Source organism: Mus pahari, chromosome 6 (assembly GCF_900095145.1).
Source record: "Mus pahari chromosome 6, PAHARI_EIJ_v1.1, whole genome shotgun sequence".
NCBI lineage: Eukaryota > Metazoa > Chordata > Mammalia > Rodentia > Muridae > Mus > Mus pahari.
Window position 1 is genome coordinate 78,133,665 of NC_034595.1, and position 20,771 is coordinate 78,154,435.

At 41.9% G+C, this 20,771-nt stretch overlaps 1 protein-coding gene across 1 annotated transcript in view; it reads left to right on the top strand.

The window, feature by feature from the left end:
* The first annotated feature begins 5,118 nt into the window (after positions 1 to 5,118).
* Positions 5,119 to 20,771, top strand: part of Zmym6 (zinc finger MYM-type containing 6) — a 45,610-nt gene continuing 29,957 nt past the window's right edge. Inside the window, exons 1-3 of the mRNA XM_021201205.2 lie at positions 5,119 to 6,262; positions 15,906 to 15,972; positions 16,945 to 17,170. Of these exons, the coding sequence (XP_021056864.1) occupies positions 6,173 to 6,262; positions 15,906 to 15,972; positions 16,945 to 17,170 (383 nt within the window). The 5' untranslated portion in view covers positions 5,119 to 6,172. The remainder of the gene's footprint in view (positions 6,263 to 15,905; positions 15,973 to 16,944; positions 17,171 to 20,771) is intronic.

The following is a 20,771-nucleotide window of genomic DNA, read 5'->3' on the forward strand; positions in this document are numbered from 1 at the left end:
AAGATTTATTTATTTACTTTATGTATATGAGTACACTGTAGCTGTCTTCAGACACACCAGAAAAGGGCATCAGATCCCATTGCAGATGGTTGTGACCCGCCATGTGGTTGCTGGGAATTGAACTCAGGACCTTTGGAAGAGCAGTTGGTGCTCTTAACCACTGAGCCATCTCTCCAGTCCCTCTTTCTTTTTTTTAGAGAGGGTTTTGTTTCTGCCTCTGGATTCTTGACTTCATACATCCCCCCCAGACAATTTTATATAACAAATGCCTTATCCTTGTAATCAAGGATCTCTCTCTCTCTCTCTCTCTCTCTCTCTCTCTCTCTCTCTTCTCTCTCCTCCATATATATGGGCTTTTTTATTAGAATGACTTACAGGTTGTGGCCCAGCTAATCTAACAACAGTTGCCTATGAACTAAGGTCCAAGAATCCAGCAGTCATTTAGTCTACAAGGCTGGTTGTCTCAGATAGTCTTCCAATATGCTGGAATCTGGAAGTAGTAAGCTCTAATGCCAGTGAAGGGATGGACTTGCTATTGAGGCAAAAATAAGCAGGCAAAGAGCAAGGTTTCCTTCTTCGTCATTATATAGGCTTCCAGCAGACGCTATGGCCCGCAGTAGAGGCTGATCTTCCCACTTCAAAAAAAAATCAGAATTAAGGGTATATTTTTCCAGATTAGAAGTGGATCCAGGGGGCTGGAGAGATGGCTCAGCGGTTAAGAACACTGACTGCTCTTTTGAAGGTCCCGAGTTCAATTCCCAGCAACCACCTGGTGGCTCACAACCATCCGTAAATAGATCCGGCGCCCTCTTCTGGAGTGTCTGAAGACAGCTACAGTGTAGTTTATTTATATAATAAATAAATCTTAAAAAAAAAAGTTTGCACCACTCTGAAAGTAGTTTTAAAAAAAGAAGTGGATCCAGATTATAAGCAGATCTTCCCACTTCAAATTAAGCAAAAATCCCTCACAATTGTGCCCCAGTTTTTGGTTGTTTTGTTTTATTTCTGTTAATTCCAGATGTGGACATGTTGAAAAGCAAGAATAGCCACCACAGGTTTCTTCTTTAATTGCTTTTCTACCTAATTTCTTGAGATAGGGTTTCTCATTGAACCAAGGATCCTCCTGTGTGTACACTCTCAGTGACAGGATATGAGGTATGTGCTGCCACACCCAGATTTTATGTGCATTCTGAGAGTCTGAACACAAGTCTTTATGCTTACATAGTAAGCAGTTTACTAACTAAGCCATCTCCCCACTGAAGTCTACTAGCTTTAAACATTTTTTTTTAAGATTTATTTATTTATTATATGTAAGTACACTGTAGCTGTCTTCAGACACTCCAGAAGAGGGAGTCAGATTTCATTACGGATGGTTGTGAGCCACCATGTGGTTGCTGGGATTTGAACTCTGGACCTTCGGAAGAGCAGTCGGGTACTCCTACCCACTGAGCCATCTCACCAGCCCTAAACATTTTTTTTATTATAAGTTTATGAATCTTCTGTCTGTATATCTGTGTACCATGTGTGCGTCTGTTACCCTCAGGTATCAGAAGAGGGCACTGTGTCCCCAGAAAGGGGAGTTACAGATGATTGAAAGCTGCCATGTTGGTCCTGGTAACAGATCCCAGGTATTCTGCAAGAATAAATGCTCTTAATTGCTGAGCCATCTCTCTAGCTCCTTTACTAGCTTTTGCCAGCTTCTTTCTGTAGGTAGAACACTGAAGGCTCATGGATTTTTTTTTTTCATTATAGCATTTCATGTAGTTCAAGCTGCCTTCAAACTTGTTATTTAGTTAAGGATAGCCTTGAACTCTTGTCCCTGCCCTCTTATCCTTCTGAGTGCTGAGATTACAGGCTCTCACCACCACAATCAGTTCAGAGGTTTAAAAAATTTAACTGGTTTTAAAGCAAATGTTTTATTTTAGAAAAACTCAATCAGTCAGGCTGTGGTGATACATGTCTTTATTCCCAGCACTTGAGAGGTAAAGCCAGGTGGATGCCAGCTGGACTACAGAGTGAGTTCTAGGACAGCAGGTATACACAGTATAACCATGTCTAAAAAACCCAAACCAAACCAAACCAAACAAAAACCCATCAATCATATAGAGAAGATATTTTAAAAATATCTATTTAGTATACATTATATTACCTAAATAATAATGCTCTGATGTTTCCTTAAAAATTAGTCCATTTTCTTCAGGGATATGGGACATGAGATGACACCCATGCTGCAGAAGATAAGCCCATGCACATGCAGACAGAAGTGGACCAAGTGGGTTTGAAAAGACAAAGTGAATGGCGGGGGGGGGGNGAGGGGGAAGGGATTTGATCAAAGCACATATGCATGCATAAAATTACCAAATAATAGAAAACAAAACCATAAATTCTAAATAAAAACTGTGTACTGTCTCTAATATTTGATTATAATTTATAATACCATGTATGGGTAGACTTCCTCTGGTGTTTTCACACAATTTTGTTTTGGTTGATGCTTCTCAAATCAGAATCCTCCTGCTCCCATGCCCTTTAGTATCTTTCACGCTCAGCCTTCTCTCATTTTAGATCCTTGCCCCTTAAGTGCTGGAGTCCAGCTCCAGTGGGGTTCAGGTTCACATGTGATGGTTAATCTTATTAAGTTGATGGAATTTAGAACAACTTGGAGACTGGTGTCTGAATTCGTCTGTGAGGGATTTTCTTGGTTAATTGAGCTATGAGACTTTGTCCTGACTATGGGCCAAAAAAGAAAGATGGTTGAGCGCTTGCCATCTTCTCCTATGTTCTCTGACTGTGTTTGTGGCCAACTGTCTCAAGCTGTTGTTGTCATGACTTTTTCACTACAACAGAATGTGCCCTGGAGCTGGAGGACAAAACACACTCTTCCTTCTGTAAGTAACTTTTTGGACATCTTTCACAGCAACAAAATAGTAACCAGTACATAAAATCGGTACAAGAAGTGGGGTAGACAGATACAGAAATGTGCAGATTGCCAAAATAGAGAGTTCAAGCAAATTCAATGTTGTGTCAAAGATGGGACCTGTTAAAGACAAACCCTGTGTCTTGCACTGCATCTATAGGTAAACGGCTCCAGCCCAGGTCAACACCTGACTCAGCAAACCTTTCAACTTGTAATAAGGTAATTCCATTTGAAAGGAGTGAGTCTGAACTAAGAGAACTACTGAAGGGGTTCACTGCTCCTCGAAAGCAACAGCCTAGGGATGTGTTTCCTCAGGGTCATCACACGGAGGCTGTTGCAACTGTGCGCCCGCCCCCCCCCCCCAGGCCTTGTGTGGCAGCAGTATCTGAGTAGTAGTGGTTTTGACAGAATGAAAGAAGAAGTTGAGGGTATTGTAGAATCCTGTACTACACTTCCTAAGAGCCACTGAGGTCAGATGGTGTGTGGCAGAGTTGAAATCCCTGCAAAGAGGACTTGAGAGGCCACTACATGAAAGCTGTGGGTGGGGATGGAGAGATGGCTCAGTGGTTAAGAGCACTGTCTTCTCTTCTAAAGAATCTAGGTTCAGTCGGGCGTGGTGGCGCATGCCTTTGATCCCAGCACTTGGGAGGCAGAGGCAGGGGGATTTCTAAGTTCGAGTCCAGCCTGCTCTACAGAGTGAGTTCCAGGACAGCCAGGGCTATACAGAGAAACCCTGTCTTGAAAAACCAAAAAAGAAATCTAGGTTCAATCCCCAGCTCCCACATGGCAGCTCACAGTTGTCTGTAATTCCAGTTCCAGGGGATCTAACACACAGACACACAGGCAAAATACCAATGGACACGAGAAAAAAAAAAGAAAGAAAGAAAGAAAAAGAAAAAGAAAGGTATGAAAATTAAGCCTAAGTTGCAATGGAGACCGGGAAATCTCAGGATGTTGGGAGATGCCAGAACCACGGGATCTACATCAAAGAAAGCTGAATGTGGGTCAGAAGGAAGGCTCAGCAGGTAAAGGTGCTTGGCGCTAAGCCTGGCAACTTGAGTTGTCCCCCCCCAGAACACACATGGTGGAAGAAGAGAAGCAAATCCACCCGTGTAAGTTGTCCTCTGACTTCTACTTGTATTCTGGGACAAGCACATGTTGAGGGGGGAGGATCCACTCGGTTGTCACAGCAGGCAGGGAAACAAACAGTGAAGAGGTGAGAATGAAAGCTCAGCTTAGCTGGGCTTTGTCAACCAACCTTCAGGCCATCTGATGGCAGGTGGCTCACTGACAACACATTTAAAGCAGAGTACGATTTGACAAAAATTTATACCATATTAGAGGTTCCATCACCATTAAGTGAAATGATACATAATTGTTTAGTAATAATTTTGATTAATAAATGTCCAAGTATTATGTTCTCCTAGCATCCACCTTTCTAAGGAGATGCTCATTAAAAAAATGGAGAAGGGCATATACAGCGCCATCTTACACTTCTGAGCTTTGAAATTTCTCCATTTTTCCTTCCAGTTTTTTTTCTTTTAATATTTTATTTATTTATTTTATGTATACGAGTACACTGTAGCTGTCTTCAAACACACCAGAAGAGGGCATCAGATCCCATTCCAGACGGTTGTGAGCCACCATGTGGTTGCTGGGAATTGAACTCAGGACCTCTGGAAGAGCAGTCAGTGCTCTTAACCACTGAGCCAACTCTACAGCCCTCCAGTTTTTTCCATAGCCCAATCTGTCTCTTTAAGAAGTCAATCATCGGAAGTGAGCATGCTGGGACGGCTAAGTCTAGGGCATGATGGGAATAGGGGGCGGGAATGAAGGCTGGGAACGTCCAATTGCCTCAGGTCTAGCGCATAAATAGGAGTGCGCACGCGCAGTTGGCAAGGCGTTGCGTTGCCATTCCTCAGGCGATTCCAGTAAAGGAATTGGTCACGGTCCCCATGGGAGACCTAGAATGCTGTTGTGCATCCTCCGACTGGCATCTCATTGGAGGTGGGTGTCCTACAGGGCTACAGAAAGCCGCTCCGGCCTGCGGGCTTGTGGGCGGGGCAACGTACCACGTGCCCACACGGGGCGGGGCCCGCCGCCACGTGACCAGGCGCCGCAGGAGGTTCTGGGTAACCTCACGTGACTGGGGCCGTCCCCTTCTGGCGGGGGCGGTGTGGCAGCTCGTCACGTGACACGCTGCGGGCTGCGCAGCGGTGGGGCCGTAGCCTCCTCGGGCTCGCTTGAGCCGGCGGCTCGCACGCTCCGTGGGAGCCCGAGTCCCTCCGCTGGCCCTTGGGGCACAGGCTGGGGAATTCTGGTTGCGAACGGGAACGCCGGAGAGCTTGCGACATTCAGAGGAGGGATACGCGCCTGTAGAGTGTTACAACTGTGGCAAGTGGTGGAAAGTTCTCGACCCGGCTTCGGAACAGGGTTTTTTTTTGTTTTTTAAAAAAAACCTGTTGTTTCTCTGGCTGGCAGGAATTGATGAACGACCTTTTGCGAGGGTTTCCTTTTTAGCTTGGCTGACGTTTGTACCGTTTGGGAATCTGAAGAGAGCCCAGACAGTTGTTCCTAGCAGTCATTCTCAACCTGTGGGTCACGACCCCTCGCAGGGTCGCATATCACATATTTACATTACAATTCGTAACTAGCAAATTTACAGATATGACGGAGCCACGGGATTATTTCATAGTTGGGGGTCGCCACAACATGAACCGAGTTTAGGAAGGTTGAGGATCACTGGTTTATAGGAAGACGTTAGCGGGGGTTGCCTCCAGAACGTTTAGTTGGCCCACCTGCAAATGGGAACCTAGCATTCTAGTTGTGATGACGTCTGAGGCTCTGAAGTGGCTTTAGGATGAGAAGTTGGCTCTTGTTAGTGCAGGCTGAGGTCGAGTCAAAGGTGAGGCCTCACTTGGAGCAGACATGAGTCACCAGTCAATGCCCACGCAATCAGAAATTAAGTACTGAGTCCAGCTGTCCACTTGATAGCGTCCTTCTGTGGCGTGTTCAGCCAGTCAATGTCTCAACAACCTTCAATATAGTAAAGACCATAGTGCTTGTCTAAGACTTTTCTCATCGGAAGGTAGCTAATCCAGGAGCAAAAAGAACTGTTAGTCCTAGTCCTTGCCCAGATGCTCAATCCTGAATCTATTAACATGAAGGAAAACAAAACCCGAGTACCAATCCTTTATATTATGTTTTAGGAGTCATCTTAGTTTTAGATGGGAGAAGAACTCAGCATAAGCAATTAGAATGAAAGAACCTTTGGATGGTGGATGTGACAAAGCAATGGCACAACAAGGGCTTCTGGACAGAATTAAAGAAGAACCTGATGATGCTCATGTAAGCATTTTCTTTTAACTTTCAAAATACTAAAAAATTATTATTATTATTATTATTATGGAGAATTGGAAATGAATGGTAGTTGACGGTTTCTGGTTTATAAGTTGATACAACCCAACTGATTTATAGGAATCATGGAGACTGGGAGATACATGGTTTAGTAGAGTGTATTCCCAGCACTGTGAGTATGCAGTTATCAGTGCTAGTCCAAAATGAATGGGCCCTCCAAACTTTATTCACTGGAAACAATCCTGCTGCAGCATGATTGCTGGAGGGTGGTCCTGAGAGGTAATGAGCCCAAGTACAGGTTCTGTCATTACCAGGAGTGGCTTTGTTTTAAAAGCAAGTTTGGCATTTTGCTAGCCATCTTGTTCTTACTTGGGCACTCTCCCACCCCTTACCACATTGTAATGTGACTAGAAGTCTTGGAATTCACAGCCTCCAGAGCTGTGAGAAAATTCCTTTCGTTCTAAATGACCCCGCTGCATGGTTTTCTCTTAATGCAAGATGAAAAGGGCTTAGACAGTGTGTTAATCAGGTTTTTAGTGCTTTGGATGAGAAAAGGTCATGGTAAGTGTAGTATTTGTTTTTGTTAAAGAAACAAATACAGCTGGGCGTGGTGGCGCACGCCTTTGATCCCGGCACTTGGGAGGCAGAGGCAGGCCTTTGATCCCGGCACTTGGGAGGCAGAGGCAACACAGAGGTGGATTTCTGAGTTCAAAGCTGGCCTGGTCTACAAAGTGAGTTCCAGGACAGCCAGGGCTAGACAGAGAAACCCTGTCTCAAAAAACCAAAAAAAAAAAAAAAAAAAGAGAGAGAGAGAAACAAATATAGTGGCTGGAGAGATGGCTCAGTGGTTAAGAGCACTGATTTCTCTTCCAGAGGTCCTGGGTTCAATCCCCTACAGTAAAGCCATATGGTGGCTGACAACCATCTGTAATGGGATCTGAAGCCCTCCTCTGGTGTGTCTGAAGAGAGCAGCACTGTACTCAAGTACATAAAATAAATAAATCTTAAAAAAATATAGAAATGATAATGATGATTAGGGACACTAATAGATGGTGTAATGTGTAATATGTATCATATAGTAGAATGTGGCATTAATGTGATTAATATCAGTGCATGCCTGAGAGTGTGCCATTATCTTGCTCACATCTATGATACTATTATTTTATACATGAGGATGTCAGAGCTCAAAACCAAGCATGTGTATGGATCAGTTAGTAAACATTAGATAGGGTTCAAACGTAGACAGTAAGATTTCAGAAAACATGCCCCTTCATATGTAGTTTGAGTCAAGAAGATTCAGCAGATCAGAATCTTATGAATTTTGATTTTGATTTTAAGAGCAGTGGAGAGACATAGGGTTAGTGTGTTTTTGTTTTTGAGACAGTCTCATGTAACCCAGGCTGTCCTCAGATTTATTGGGTAGCTGAGGGTGACCTTTAAACTTCTGATCCCCTTGTCTTTGCTTCTCAAGTGCTGAAATTACTGGTGTGGGCCTCCATGCCAATTTTTCATTGCAGGCACAGTAATATGAAACACAACAATTTGGGAAGATCATTCTGGCTATTTCCTAAAGATAAGGTTAGAAACAAAAGTAATCTGTGGAGTAGAGAGTCAGTTATTTTGGCAATAATTTTTTTCTTTAACCTTCTTTAGCAGTTCTTTGTTTTATGATCTTTAGTTACTGACTTTATTGTAGAAACAAAGCAATAGAATTTATTTAAGCATACTGAAAATAAATTAAAAGTAAGATTTAACGTCTCACTCCATCTCACAGCAAGGTTATTCCAGGGCAGAAGTGCCAGGTAGACTTTGTCTTGCTCGTGAGTCCCATGCTGGCTCTGCTCTGGCAGTGAGCTGAGAAGGTTCCAAGGTGGTGTTTGCAGTGTGTGCAGTGAGTGAGTGGTAGAGGCCTCCAGTCTACCGACATCTCATCTCATGCTTACCTTCCCTTTAACTGGTAAATTGTTCCTCTTGCCTTATCCCCTATAACCATTTGTTTGCCAAGTTATGTGGATTCTGCTTTTTAAATTTATTTTGAGTCTAATTTCCATTTCCCCATTTTATCATTTTTCACGTGTACTGCCCTGCACCTGTCCTTTACTCATGTGACCCTCCAAACACTGAGGACTGCTGCCATTGGAATCTAGTTAAAAAATTGCTTATTTACTTTTATTGTATGTGCATTGGTGTTCTGCCTGCTTAAGTGTGTGTGTGAGGATGTCAGATCCCATGGAACTGGAGTTACAGACAGTTGGGAGCTGCCATGTGGGTGCTGGGAATTGAAACCATGTCCTTTGAAAGAGGAGCCAGTGCTCTTAACCACCAAGCCATATCTCCAGCCCCCAGATCTTGTTTTATTTATTAAATTAAAAAATTTTTATTTTATATGCTTTATTTTTTAATTTTAATACTGTTTTTTTTAAAGATTTATTTATTTATTTATTATGTATAAGTACACTGTAGCTGTCTTCAGACACTCCAGAAGAAGGAGTCAGATCTTGTTACAGATGGTTATGAGCCACCATGTGGTTGCTGGGATTTGAACTCAGGACCTTCAGAAGAGCAGTTGGGTGCTCTTACCAGCTGAGCCATTTCACCAGCCCTTAATACTGTTTTTGATGTGTGTGTGCGCGCATACACACACACACACACACACACACACACACACACACACACACACACACTACATGAGTTTGAGTGTTCTGGAGATAAGAGGAGGGCATCAGACCCCCTGACTGGAGTTTAGGTGTTTGTGAACCGATTGATTGGGTCCTGGAGCTGAACCTAGGTCATCTGGAAGATGAGGCATGGTGCTGGAAAAGTTGCCTAGAGTTTTATATCCTGATCCTCAGTCAGTCGGTGGACAGAGACAGACAGAGACACGGGCCTGATATGATCTTTTGAAACCTGGAAGCCTACTCCAGCGACAGACCCCTCCTTCAACAAGGCCACACCTCCTAGTTCTCTGTCAGTTCATCTGTTGGAAAATGAGCACGCAGCGCAGCTTCATGAGCTGTCTCATTCAAAGCACCACACTCAGAGCTGCTTCCTCAGCAGAGTCCTAAAAGCTCTTCTATCTAGGAATTTCCCATGCCAAGGGAATTAGGTGGGTTTTTGTTTTTTTGTTTTGTATTTTTTTTTTAAATTCAACTTCATTCAAGTTCTCAGGACCCAGGCAGAATAAAAACAGATGATTGGCCAGACTATCACATGAGTGAGTCCATCTGAGTTTATGAGAATCCTTGTTTTCCTCTGAAGCCTCATGTGTCAGGCTACCATTGTCCACATTTATTTTCTCATTCTTCGCACACAGGCTCTTACCGTAATGGCACATTAAACTGCTTCAAGCCAAGTTCCAAGCCTCCATAGTCCTCCCACAGACTAGTTTTTTTTTTAAAAAGATTTATTTATTTATTATATGTAAGTACACTGTAGCTGTCTTCAGATACTCCAGAAGAGGGAGTCAGATCTTGTTACGGATGGTTATGAGCCATCATGTGGTTGCTGGGATTTGAACTCTGGACCTTTGGAAGAACAGTCAGGTGCTCTTACCCAGTGAGCCATCTCACCAGCCCACCTGTTCATTTTCTAATGAGAGAGAAAAGATCTTCTGTGTAGATTTGTGTGGGTGGACAGGTAGGAAAAGATCTGGGAGGAGGGAAACTGATTACAATATATTGTATGAAAAAAATGTATTTACAATTAAAAGGAAAAACAATTTTTCTTTGAGACAGGGTTTCTCTGTGTAGCCCTGGCTGTCCTGTCACTTACTTGTAGACCAGGCTGGCCTTGAACCCAGAGATTCATCTGCCTCGGCCTTCTCTGTGCCACCACTGCCCAGCAATAAAAATATTTTAATTGAAATAGAATGATATTACTTTCTTCTCTCCTTTTCTTCCTTTCAGCCCTCTCCAGGCACAACTATATAAATACCACCTCCTGACTTCTTCTTTTTTTTTTTTTTTGCTGATAGCGTTTTTATAGTTCCAGGGCTGACCACTCTGCACTCTGCACTGGACAGCTGTTAGTAAAGGTGCTCATTCCTGGGAGAGGCCGATCTGTCTTTCAGCAGTCTTTGCTGCCTGCAGTTCTTTGTGTTGGGGTGGGATTCCATTCAAATTTTACCCTTCTGTGTAAACACATTCATTGATAATGCAATTGGGAGTAAAATCTAAAAGCCATTTCTTGGTGATACACTTTTTCCTGCAAGGGTCTACCTCCTAAAGGTTCCATAGCCTTGCTAAACAGGCCTACTAACTGCGTGAACCTCTGTGAGACATGTTCCCTTCAAAGCCCCAGCCCACAAAGGTCATAGCTTGAGTGTTGATTCCCAGATGGTGGTGCTCTGTGTGGAGGTTTTAGAACCTTTAAGAGGTGTGGCCTAGATGAAGAAATAGGTTGCTTGTAGACAGGTCTTGAAGATTATATAGCTTGCTGTATTTCCTGGTCCCCAATACAGATGCTACTGATGGAATCTCACTTGGCATTCCTCCCTACCATGAAGAACACTCTATCCTTGTGGACCAATATAAGTATCTTTTCTCTTACCTCTGTCATCTGTTTTGCCACAGGAAGGAGGAAAGTAGCTACTGTAGGTACTAATGTAATTCACAGGGTCATAAATCACGAACAAAAGGATGAGCCAGATGTGGTCGCTATGCTTTTAATCCCAGTACTCAAGTCAGAAGCAGGCAGATCTTTTTGAGTTCAAATTGGAAGGGTGGGAAAAGTATGAAATTGTCACAAAAAATTTTAAAAAATTACATGTATGGATGTTTTGCCTGTGTGCATATCACATGCATACATACCTGGTGCCTACAGAGACCAGAAGAGGGCCTAGGGTCTGGAACTGGAGTTAGAAATGGCTGTAAGCTACCTGTGTGGATGCTGGAACTTGAACTTGGGTCTTCTGGAAAATCAGCAAGTGCTGTTAAGCATTGGTCTATCTCTGTAGACCCAGTAAATTTCTTTTAAATACTTTAAAATATTTTTCTTTATTTCTGTATAAAAAGGTTTATTTGTATTTGTAACATGTGTGCATGTAGGTATGTCCATGTGTGGTATGCTGTGGTTCCCAGTCCTCTGCTTCCTCCCTCTCGGGGTGTCCAGACACCTCTGCACATCCAGGCTGGAAGGACAAAGAGGAGTCTTGGAATGAGTGGGGTTCTCCTGGAGGTCCTGCTGGGAGTGAGCGTGGTGTGTGAGAAGGGAGAGAGAGGGTCTTCTCTGAGGATTTTAGTGTTACTCTTTTAGATGAAGACCTTTGATGGTCTTCAATGAAACAGCTCTCTTAGATGATCTTAGCTTGTGCACATAACCTTTATTCAGAGGTGAACCCAGGGTATACATGGACCTTGGAGAGTAGGAAGGAATTTTCAGATAAATGAAAATCCTTGGCTAGAGTTTAAAGTTCTGTGACTGTCCCATTTGTATGGAGAGGAATTCTAGGAATCCCAGGGACTTGGAGGGCAGGTCTTTATTGGGAGAAAAGAAGAAGTTTGTATGTCTGCCAAGGAATACTCAACTTTCCCTAGATAGAGGGTGTGGGGAGTTGGGATCCCCAGACAGAAAAGAGGAAGCCTGCTGCTAAAAGGGAGTCCTCCATTTTACACCAAGCTCAGATGAGCTGTCTGATCATGGTAGACTTTGACCTTAATTAGCCGGATTTCATTATACATTTGAGTGTAGATGTCTGTGGAAACCAGAAGTGCAGATTCCCCAGAAGCTGGAGTTACATGCAGTTGTGAACTGCCTGGTGTGGGTGTTGGGAACAGAACTCAGGTCATCTACAATTCCTAAACCGTCTCTGGTCCAAGAACAAATTGAAAAAACAAAAAGTAGTGATGAGGGCTAGGAAGATGGCAGAACAGTTAAGGGCACTGTTCTTACAGAGGGTCCAGGTTTGATTTCCAGCAGCCACATGGTTGTTCAAAACTAACTTCAGTCCCAGAAGATATGACACACTTTTCTGACTGCTGTGGGTGCCAGGCACATATGTGGTGTACAGACTCTGCCAGGCAGAACATACATACAAATAAAATAAGTAGATCTGAAAAATGAGAAGTGGTGAACGGAGGAAATCAAGGATGTTGACACTATTGGCTGAGTTAGGTGTGGCTGAAGACCACGTTATAAAGGGATGTAAAAGCAGCCATTAGATTAATAACTGGGAAACGATAGGCTCAAACAGTTTAGAATTGTCTTAACTAGGAGCCCGATTGCATTGAATTCAACAGGTATCAAAGTGAGACCATAGAGAAAGAATGAAGTACTTGGGTTTGGGTTTTTTTTTGTTTTTGTTTTTGTTTTTGTTTTTCGAGACAGGGTTTCTCTGTATAGCCCTGGCTGACCTGGAAACTCACTTTGTAAACCAGGCTGGCCTCGAACTCAGAATTCTGCCTGCCTCTGCCTCCTGAGAAGTACTTGTTTTTAACATTCTGTGTATATATAGGATTTGTGTGAATGTGGGCTTATATGTGCTGTGGCAGGTATGTGGAGGTCAGATGGCAGCTTTCCTGGGTTGATTCTTCCCATCATGGGGTCAGTGGGTGGTTCAGGAAATCAGGCTTGCACAGCAAGTGCCATTTTCCTCTGAGCACCAGCCCAAGAATGAAATTCTTATAAAGTTTGACAGGAGGGAAAGGAGAGAATAGTAATAGGTTCTAATATATCTTCACTAATATATGAATAGAGAAGAAGGAACCTAGAGAGAAGTGGAAGGTAAGAGGGGACTGGATGGAGTGATGAGGGGAAAGGAGGTCTGGGCACTTAGTCACAGGTGCCTTTCCTGTGATGTGAGAGGACAATTTGTTAAGTGGTTTGTAGGTAGAGTGGGAGGGAGAATGAAGATGGTTGGTTGTTTTCTCTTGGTGAATTGAAAGCAGTGAACAGGAAACATTAAAACTGCAAGCAATGAAAGTTTAAAATTCAGGAAATAAGGAGTGAGGGTGCACACTTGGGAAATAAGGTGGATCATGCATACTCAGGAAATAAGGTGTGAGGGTGCCCACCTTTAACCCAGACAAAGGGAGGTGGGTCTCTAGGAGTAGACACCAGCCTGCTCCCCAGGACCAGGAACTCCAGGCCAGCCAAGGCTAGTGAGAGCCTGTCTGTAAAACAGAACAAAAACCCAACCAACCAAATGAACCTCGCCACCACCCCTGGCCCTCCCTACTTTAACAAAACAAAACTCCAGGGACCTGTATGTAGAGCATTAGATAATATTACATACAGGTTGATAAGACAGTAAGCATAATTTTATAACTTTTAAATCTAAAGCTTTATTTCTGGTACATGGAGAGAGTGACTATGGTGCTTCCACTCATCTGCATGTGTCAGTAAATAGTTTAATAAATATTAGCCTGGAACTAGCTAAGAGTGATGTCATCCTCCTGCCTCCTGCTCTTGACAGCTGAGATTGTCATCATGCCTACATTGTGTAATTGAGCTATATCCCATGTTAGCGCCCCCCCCCAAAAAAAAAAACCCCTTTCTGTTCTGAAATATATCAGGTCATTCAGCAAGAAAAGAAAAACATGAGGTAATTGACTTCAGCGTAAAGATAGTTTCATAGTAACAATTTTTTGTTGTTTAAGGTTTATATATTCTAAGTTTTTTGTTTGTTTGCTTGCTTGTTTGGTTTTTGAGACAGAGTCTCACCCTGTACAACATACCTTGGCTTGGAACTCATTATATATGCCAGACTGGCCAACAACTTGGTATCTTTTTTCTTAGTCTCCTCAGGTATTGAGTTTAATAGGTAAACTAACACAGCCATCTTCATTTTCTAACATTTAAAATAAATATATTAAGGATAAAACTGATTTAGCTTATAATAATACTTAAAATGCTTGTGTGTGGGTGCCCTGGACTGGAGTCACAGGAAGTTATAAGCTGCCCAGTGCTGGTGCTGGGAACCTAATTCTTCTCTTCCCTCTGGAAGAGAAGGAAGCATTCTTAACTGATGAGCCACTTCTCCAGCCCCTGTTGTCATGACTTTATAAATCATAAGCAGATTGTATTGAAATTTTTGTATCTCATTGATTATTAATAGATGTGACAGATTGTAAATCTATTGGCTAAATTGACTGTTTTAGGGCCTAAGACCACAGATCAGTTGGTAGAACATGTTTGCCTAAAATAAACAAAATCTTGGGTTCAGTCCAGCATTGCATAAACCAGGTGTGGTAGCTCAAGGTTGTGATACTGGGTGGAGCCTGAAGGATCAGAAATTGAAGGTCATCCTAGGTACAGGAGGCTCTCTCAGCTGGAAAAGCCAACCAATAATTAAGATCTAAGCTTTATGCCACTTATGTTTAATCTCATGTACTCTCTTGTGATAAGAAAGTGATACTTACTATAAGTAGTGTGAAGGTACTTGAGCAAGTACATCAATCTGAGATTAGATTTCCAGTATCCACCTAGAAAGCTGAACTGCCAGGCTGGCGAGATGGCTCAGCGGGTAAGTGCACTGACTGCTCTTTTGAAGGTCCTGAGTTCAAATCCCAGCAACCACATGGTGGCTCACAACCATCCGTAATGAGATCTGATGCCCTCTTCTGGTGTGTCTGAAGACAGCTACAGTGTACTTACAGTGTATAACAATAAATAAATCTTTAAAAAAAAAAAAAAAAAGAAAGCTGAACTACCATCCAGAGACCACACCATGTATGAAATACCCTATTGCTAGACGCCACTAGAAGCCGCTGAGGTAAGGGTGAATGGGATTCCTACAGGCATCTTATTCAGACCCCCTGTGGAGAGAGCTGCTGTGATCATTCTGGTGCAGTGGCAGAGGGATTTGGTCAGGAAATGGGAGGGTTACAGATCAATGTTCCTTTGGAAACTTGATGTCTTACTGGGTGCTAGGATTTATTGTTGGGTAACTTGAATTTATGGATTTTTAAAAAATCAGTGTTTAGACGTCATTATTTGTTGGATTCACTTATTTGCCACCTGAATTGATTGAAATAAAATCAGACAATGGTTTGTACGTTTGTAATAACTTCTGTATTACTTACAATAAAAATTTAGGTAGTAAATTTAAAAAGTTGAGTATAAGGTGTAAATAAGGGGAAGTGTGGGCTGGTGAGATGGCTCAGTGGGTAAGAGCACTGACTGCTCTTTTGAAGGTCCTGAGTTCAAATCCCAGCAACCACATGGTGGCTCACAACCATCCGTAATGAGATCTGATGCCCTCTTATGGAGTGTCTGAAGACAACTACAGTGTACTTACATATAATAAGTAAATACATCTTTAAAAAAAAATAAGGGGAAGTGTGACAAGGAAAACACCTGACATTGACCTCTGTCATTTACATGCACTGCCCATGTTCACTCCCACACACATCCACTACACAAACATACACAGAGAAGTAGTAGTCAAGATTTGAATAGCTACATATTCTCATATATCAAGATTACTTTTGAAAAATAATATAACTGCAAGTATTTTTTAATTTTGAAAGATGGACTTTGTAAAGATTGTATCTGTTCTAATCTGATTTTTGAGGTATTTGTGAAGGAGGCTATGATTAGGATGTATAAAAGATGCATGTGACAGAATCATATGTTTAATTGAATTTCTAGCTTATTCATGCATACAATATTTATTCCCCCCCCTCTTGTTTTTAAGGAATATGGACCTCAAGAAAGTGAACTAAAAATCAGTGCTGTGTTTTCAGCCAGTGAAACTTCTCTCGGTAAGAACTGAGACGAGCTAAGTCTGTTACAGTTGGTATTGTTTAGTAGGATTGAGGGAAGCACCTCTTCCTGTAAGTCTCTCTCCTCCTTTAGAGTGTATCTTTCAGTGTGGGAGCCGATTATCATTGGTCTTTTAAAAATTGAAAGACATTAAGATTATATCAGGGGGCTGGAGAAAAGGCTCAGTGGTTAAGAGCACTGACTCTCTTCCAGGGGTCCTGAGTTCAAATCCCAGCAACCACATGGTGGCTCACAACCATCTGTAATGGGATCCAATCAATGTCTTCTTCTGGTATGTCTTTAGACANTAAATCTCTGGGTTCAGACCAGCCTGGTCTACAAAGTGAGTTCAGGACAGCCAGGGCTACACAGAGAAACCTTATCTTGAAAATAAAATGAATCAAAAACCAGCCAAACAAAAGCCCTCGCTAAGTTATACATACACAAATATATGTGTACAGGTGGCTGAAAGGGGTGCATACCTGTAATCACTGTACTTGTGAGTCTGAGTCAGGAGGATGATAAGTTTGAGGCCATCCTGGGCAATATATAGTCACACTATATATAAAAATAATCTTGTCCAGCATATGTGTATAGGAGAACTAGTTTCAAACTAAAACAATATTAAGTATTGTGGTAAGACAGAGTTGAAATGCCTTGTTTTGGGAAGTAGTTATTACTTTCTTACTATTAGTGGCTTTCAAGTTTTTTTGTTTTTTGTTTTTTTATTTTCAAGACAGGGTTTTTCTGTGTAGCCCTGGCTGTCCTGGAATTCACTTTGTAGACCAGGCTGGCCTTGAACTCGGAAATCTGCCTGCCTCTGCCTCCCAAGTGCTGGGATCAAAGGCGTGCGCCACCACGCCCGGCTTGGCTTTCAAGTTTTTACCTTGAAAAGAAAATATATTCCTTAGAGAAACTGAAATTACTCTCTTTTCTGTTTTTGTTTATTTTGTTTGTTCTTGTCTTGATAGGCTTTCAGGTTGGTCTACCGTCATCCAGCCCGAGTACATCATTTTCTGTAGTTCCAGCTGCTCAAGTGTTTTGTTTTGGTTGTAAAAAACTGCTTTGTAAGGGGCAGCCTACCTATCGGAAGGCCGGATCTGCCCAGCTTTACTGCTCCATGGGATGCATCATCAGATTCTCCTTCACAGTCTGCGTGCCACCTCTTCCCAAGAGAACCTGCGCACACTGCTCCAAGTACAGTTCCTAAGCTTACACTTTCTCTTCCTTCTGATTTCTTAGTCAGGGTCTCTCTATGTAGACCTGGCTGTCCTAGAACTCTATGTAGGTAGACTAGGCTAGCTCTGAACTCATAGAGATCCTCCTGTCTTTGCCTGGAGTGCTGGGATTAAGGTATGCGTCGCCACGCCTGGCTTTGGCTTTACTTCTTAAGTGTACATTTTCCCTCAAACATAATATTGCCACTCTTAATCTCTTTAGCAGTTTTCTAAGGAAAACTCTTTTTAGTTAGTACAGGAATTTGGAATTACTCTAAAGGTTTTCAGCATTAAACAGGTTACCTATATTAGAAGTGTTGCCTAAAACAGTTTTCTTTCTCTTTTAGTTTAAAATTTACTGTGAGATGAAAGAAACAGTTGGTGAGAATTGTAATTTATTATTTCTGTAATCGTGGATAGATACTAATTAAAATATTCAACAGTTCTCTCTCTCTTAGTTGAGGAGCAGAAAACAATATTGTCTCTCAATAAGGTATTAAAGTTATTTAACTCGTTAGAAAGTGGAAACTCAGTTGGTGATAGAAATAGCCTCTATTCTTATGAATTTCTGGGCTCTTGTTGGGGTCATTATTGCTTTACAGTCATGCTTTGCTGCAGAGGTGAAGAAGCATCAGTTTCACACAAGCACAGGACATTTGGTGAAGAGACTTTTTGCCTATCTCTATGCTGGTTTATTTCTATGAATGTAGTGTGAAGCTACATTCATAGTTTTTCCCAATGTTCCATCTTCTGGAACCAATGGAATCTTAGTCAGTGGTCATCCCATAGCTCCAGACCTTGACATACATATCCTTTTTAGAGATTGGTGCAGCTGCCTGGCAGTGGTAGCACATGCCTTTAATCCCAGCACTTAGGAAGCAGAGGCAGGTGGATCTCTGTGAGTTCGAGGCTACTCTAGATGGAGTGAGTTTCAGGACAGACAGGTCTACACAGAGAAACCCTGTCTTAAAAAACAAACAAACAAACAAACAAAACCTAAAAAAAAAAGCTTGGTTTTCAAGCTGGGTTCAGCTGTAGAACACTTGCTTAGCATTAGAGGTTCTGGGTCCATCTCCAGTGCCACAGGAGGTGGATTTAGAATAGAGATTCTGTCACTTTCAGACCTTGGCTAGACATTTTAACTTTATTTTTGAGGCAGAGTATCCCATTGATATTTTAACATTCCTAAACATAAGTTTTTCATTAGGTAATATGTAATTCCTAGGATTTTAATGAGACAGCATTAACATAACTTAGAATATTATACATGCTTAATAAATGGGATCTTATTAATAAAGAATTTAAGTAATTATATATTTGTAATTATATTTATAATTATGTAATAATAATTTTGTACATGATATCTTAATTTTTATGTATATGAGTGTTTTGCCTGCATGTACCACATGCATGTCTGGTGCCAGAGGAGCCAAAGAATGCTTCATGTCTCCTGGAACTGGCATTACAGATGGTTGTGAGTTGTCATGTGGGCACAAGAATCAAACCTGGATCCTCTGTAACAGCATCCAGTGCTTTTAACCCGTGAGCCAGTTCTCTCTCTCTCTCTTTTTTTTTTTTTTTGGTTTTTCGAGACAGGGTTTCTCTGTATAGCTCTGGCTGTCCTGGAACTCACTTTGTAGACCAGGCTGGCCTTGAACTCAGAAATCTGCCTGCCTCAGCCTCCCGAGTACTGGGATTAAAGGCATGCGCCACTACACCCGGTCCATGAGCCATTTCTTAGCCCCAGTGTTTTGTTTGTTTGTTTTTGAGACAAGACCTCATGTAGGTCAGATTGGCCTTGAACTGACTGTGTAGCTAATCTTGAAACTGAGATCCTCATTGTCCCTGCCTCTCAAGTACCAGAATTATAGACAAGTGCCATTACATCTAGCTAAATATATTTCTGTTTTTAGTGAAAAAACACTCTTCAAAATCACTACTTAATATGGATGCAAGCATATCCACTTATTTCCAAGATTTCATGGTTGGTTGGTTGGTTCAAAGAATGTTTTTATATTTATTTATTTATTTATTTTGGTATGTTTTGTCTGTCTGTCTGTCTCTCTCTGTGTATACATGTGTTTGTGCAAATACCATGCACATACACGCAAGATCAGAAAACAACTTGTGGGAGTTGGCTCTACTGTGAGGGCCCTGTAGTTCAACTCAGGTTATCAGGCTTGGTATAAAAATCTCTGGCAGCAGGGATCACTTACCAGCTTTTTATCACTGTTTTGTGAGACAGGGTTGGACATAGCTGGTTGGGGCTAACCTTGAACTATTTTTTTAAATGATTTTTTTTTTAAGTTTTTATTTTATGTGTGTTGGTGCTTTGCCCGAATGTATGTTTGTATGAGAATGTTAGATCCCTTGGAACTGAAGTAGTAGACAGTTGTGAGTTGTCATGTGGGGGCTGGGAATTGAACCTAGGACCTCTGGAAGAGTAGCCATTACTCTCAACCATTAGGCCATCTCTCCAGCCCCTTACCTTGAACTCTCAAGTGCTATGTGTACCACCGGACCCTGTAGAAACATATTTTTATAAGTTTGGGTGGATTTTAGAAAATTTAGATAATTTTTATTTTCCTTTCATGTCTTACAATGCAGTAGTTATGAATAATAGAGGTATGTGGGCTGGGGAGATGGCTCAAAGATAAAGAGCTTGCTCTACAAGAATGGGGACCTAAATTTGATCCTTGTCACCCACATACAATGCTGGGCACGCACACTGCTGTGCACAATAGTTGACACCTTTAATCCCAGCACTTGGGAGACAGAGTCAGAGGTGGATGAGTCTATGACTTGAGGCCAGCCTAGCCCTTATAGTGTGTTCCAGGCCAGCCAAGGCTACATGGTGAGATCTTACTTAAAATATGTAAATGCTGGGCATAATGGTGAAGGTTTGCAATCCCAGCACTGGGAGGTGAATACTTGAGGGGCTCACATGACCAGGCAGCGTATGGTAATTGGAGAGCCTCAGGTCCCAGTTAAAGATCATCTCATGAATGGTGGATGCTACCAGACACAGAGGTATGAACAGGTGCTGGTACTAAAGGAGAGGTAGCTAATGGGCCATGTGTCAGAACTTAGGTTAGAGCACATGGGTTAATGAAGTTATAGGTGCTAGCAGGGCCTAAGCTAAGACCTGAGCTATGATAAATAATAATTGTCTCTATGTCATTACTTGGGAGGCTGGTGGGTCAGAGACAGTCCAGCTGTAGTATTCTTTCTGACACTTATAGCTAAACTGTATATAGCATGCTAATATTTACATTAATCTTTTCATAGTTTATCCTGAAAATTTTAATTTAAAAAATATTTTATAATTTCATTCATAATTCTACTATTGACAGGTGTTGAATAGAGGATTCGTGTCTTGTGGTCTTGGGTTGTAGAATAGGTATTGATTGAATCTAGTCTCATTGATTCCAGCAGAGAGTAGGAAGTCGATTTTTGTTAAAAATAATTCTTGTACAGACGCACACTTTAGATATTACTCTACACATGAGGTAATAGGGGCAATGATTCTTGTACAGATGCACACATTAGATATTACTCTACACATGAGGTAATAGGGGCAA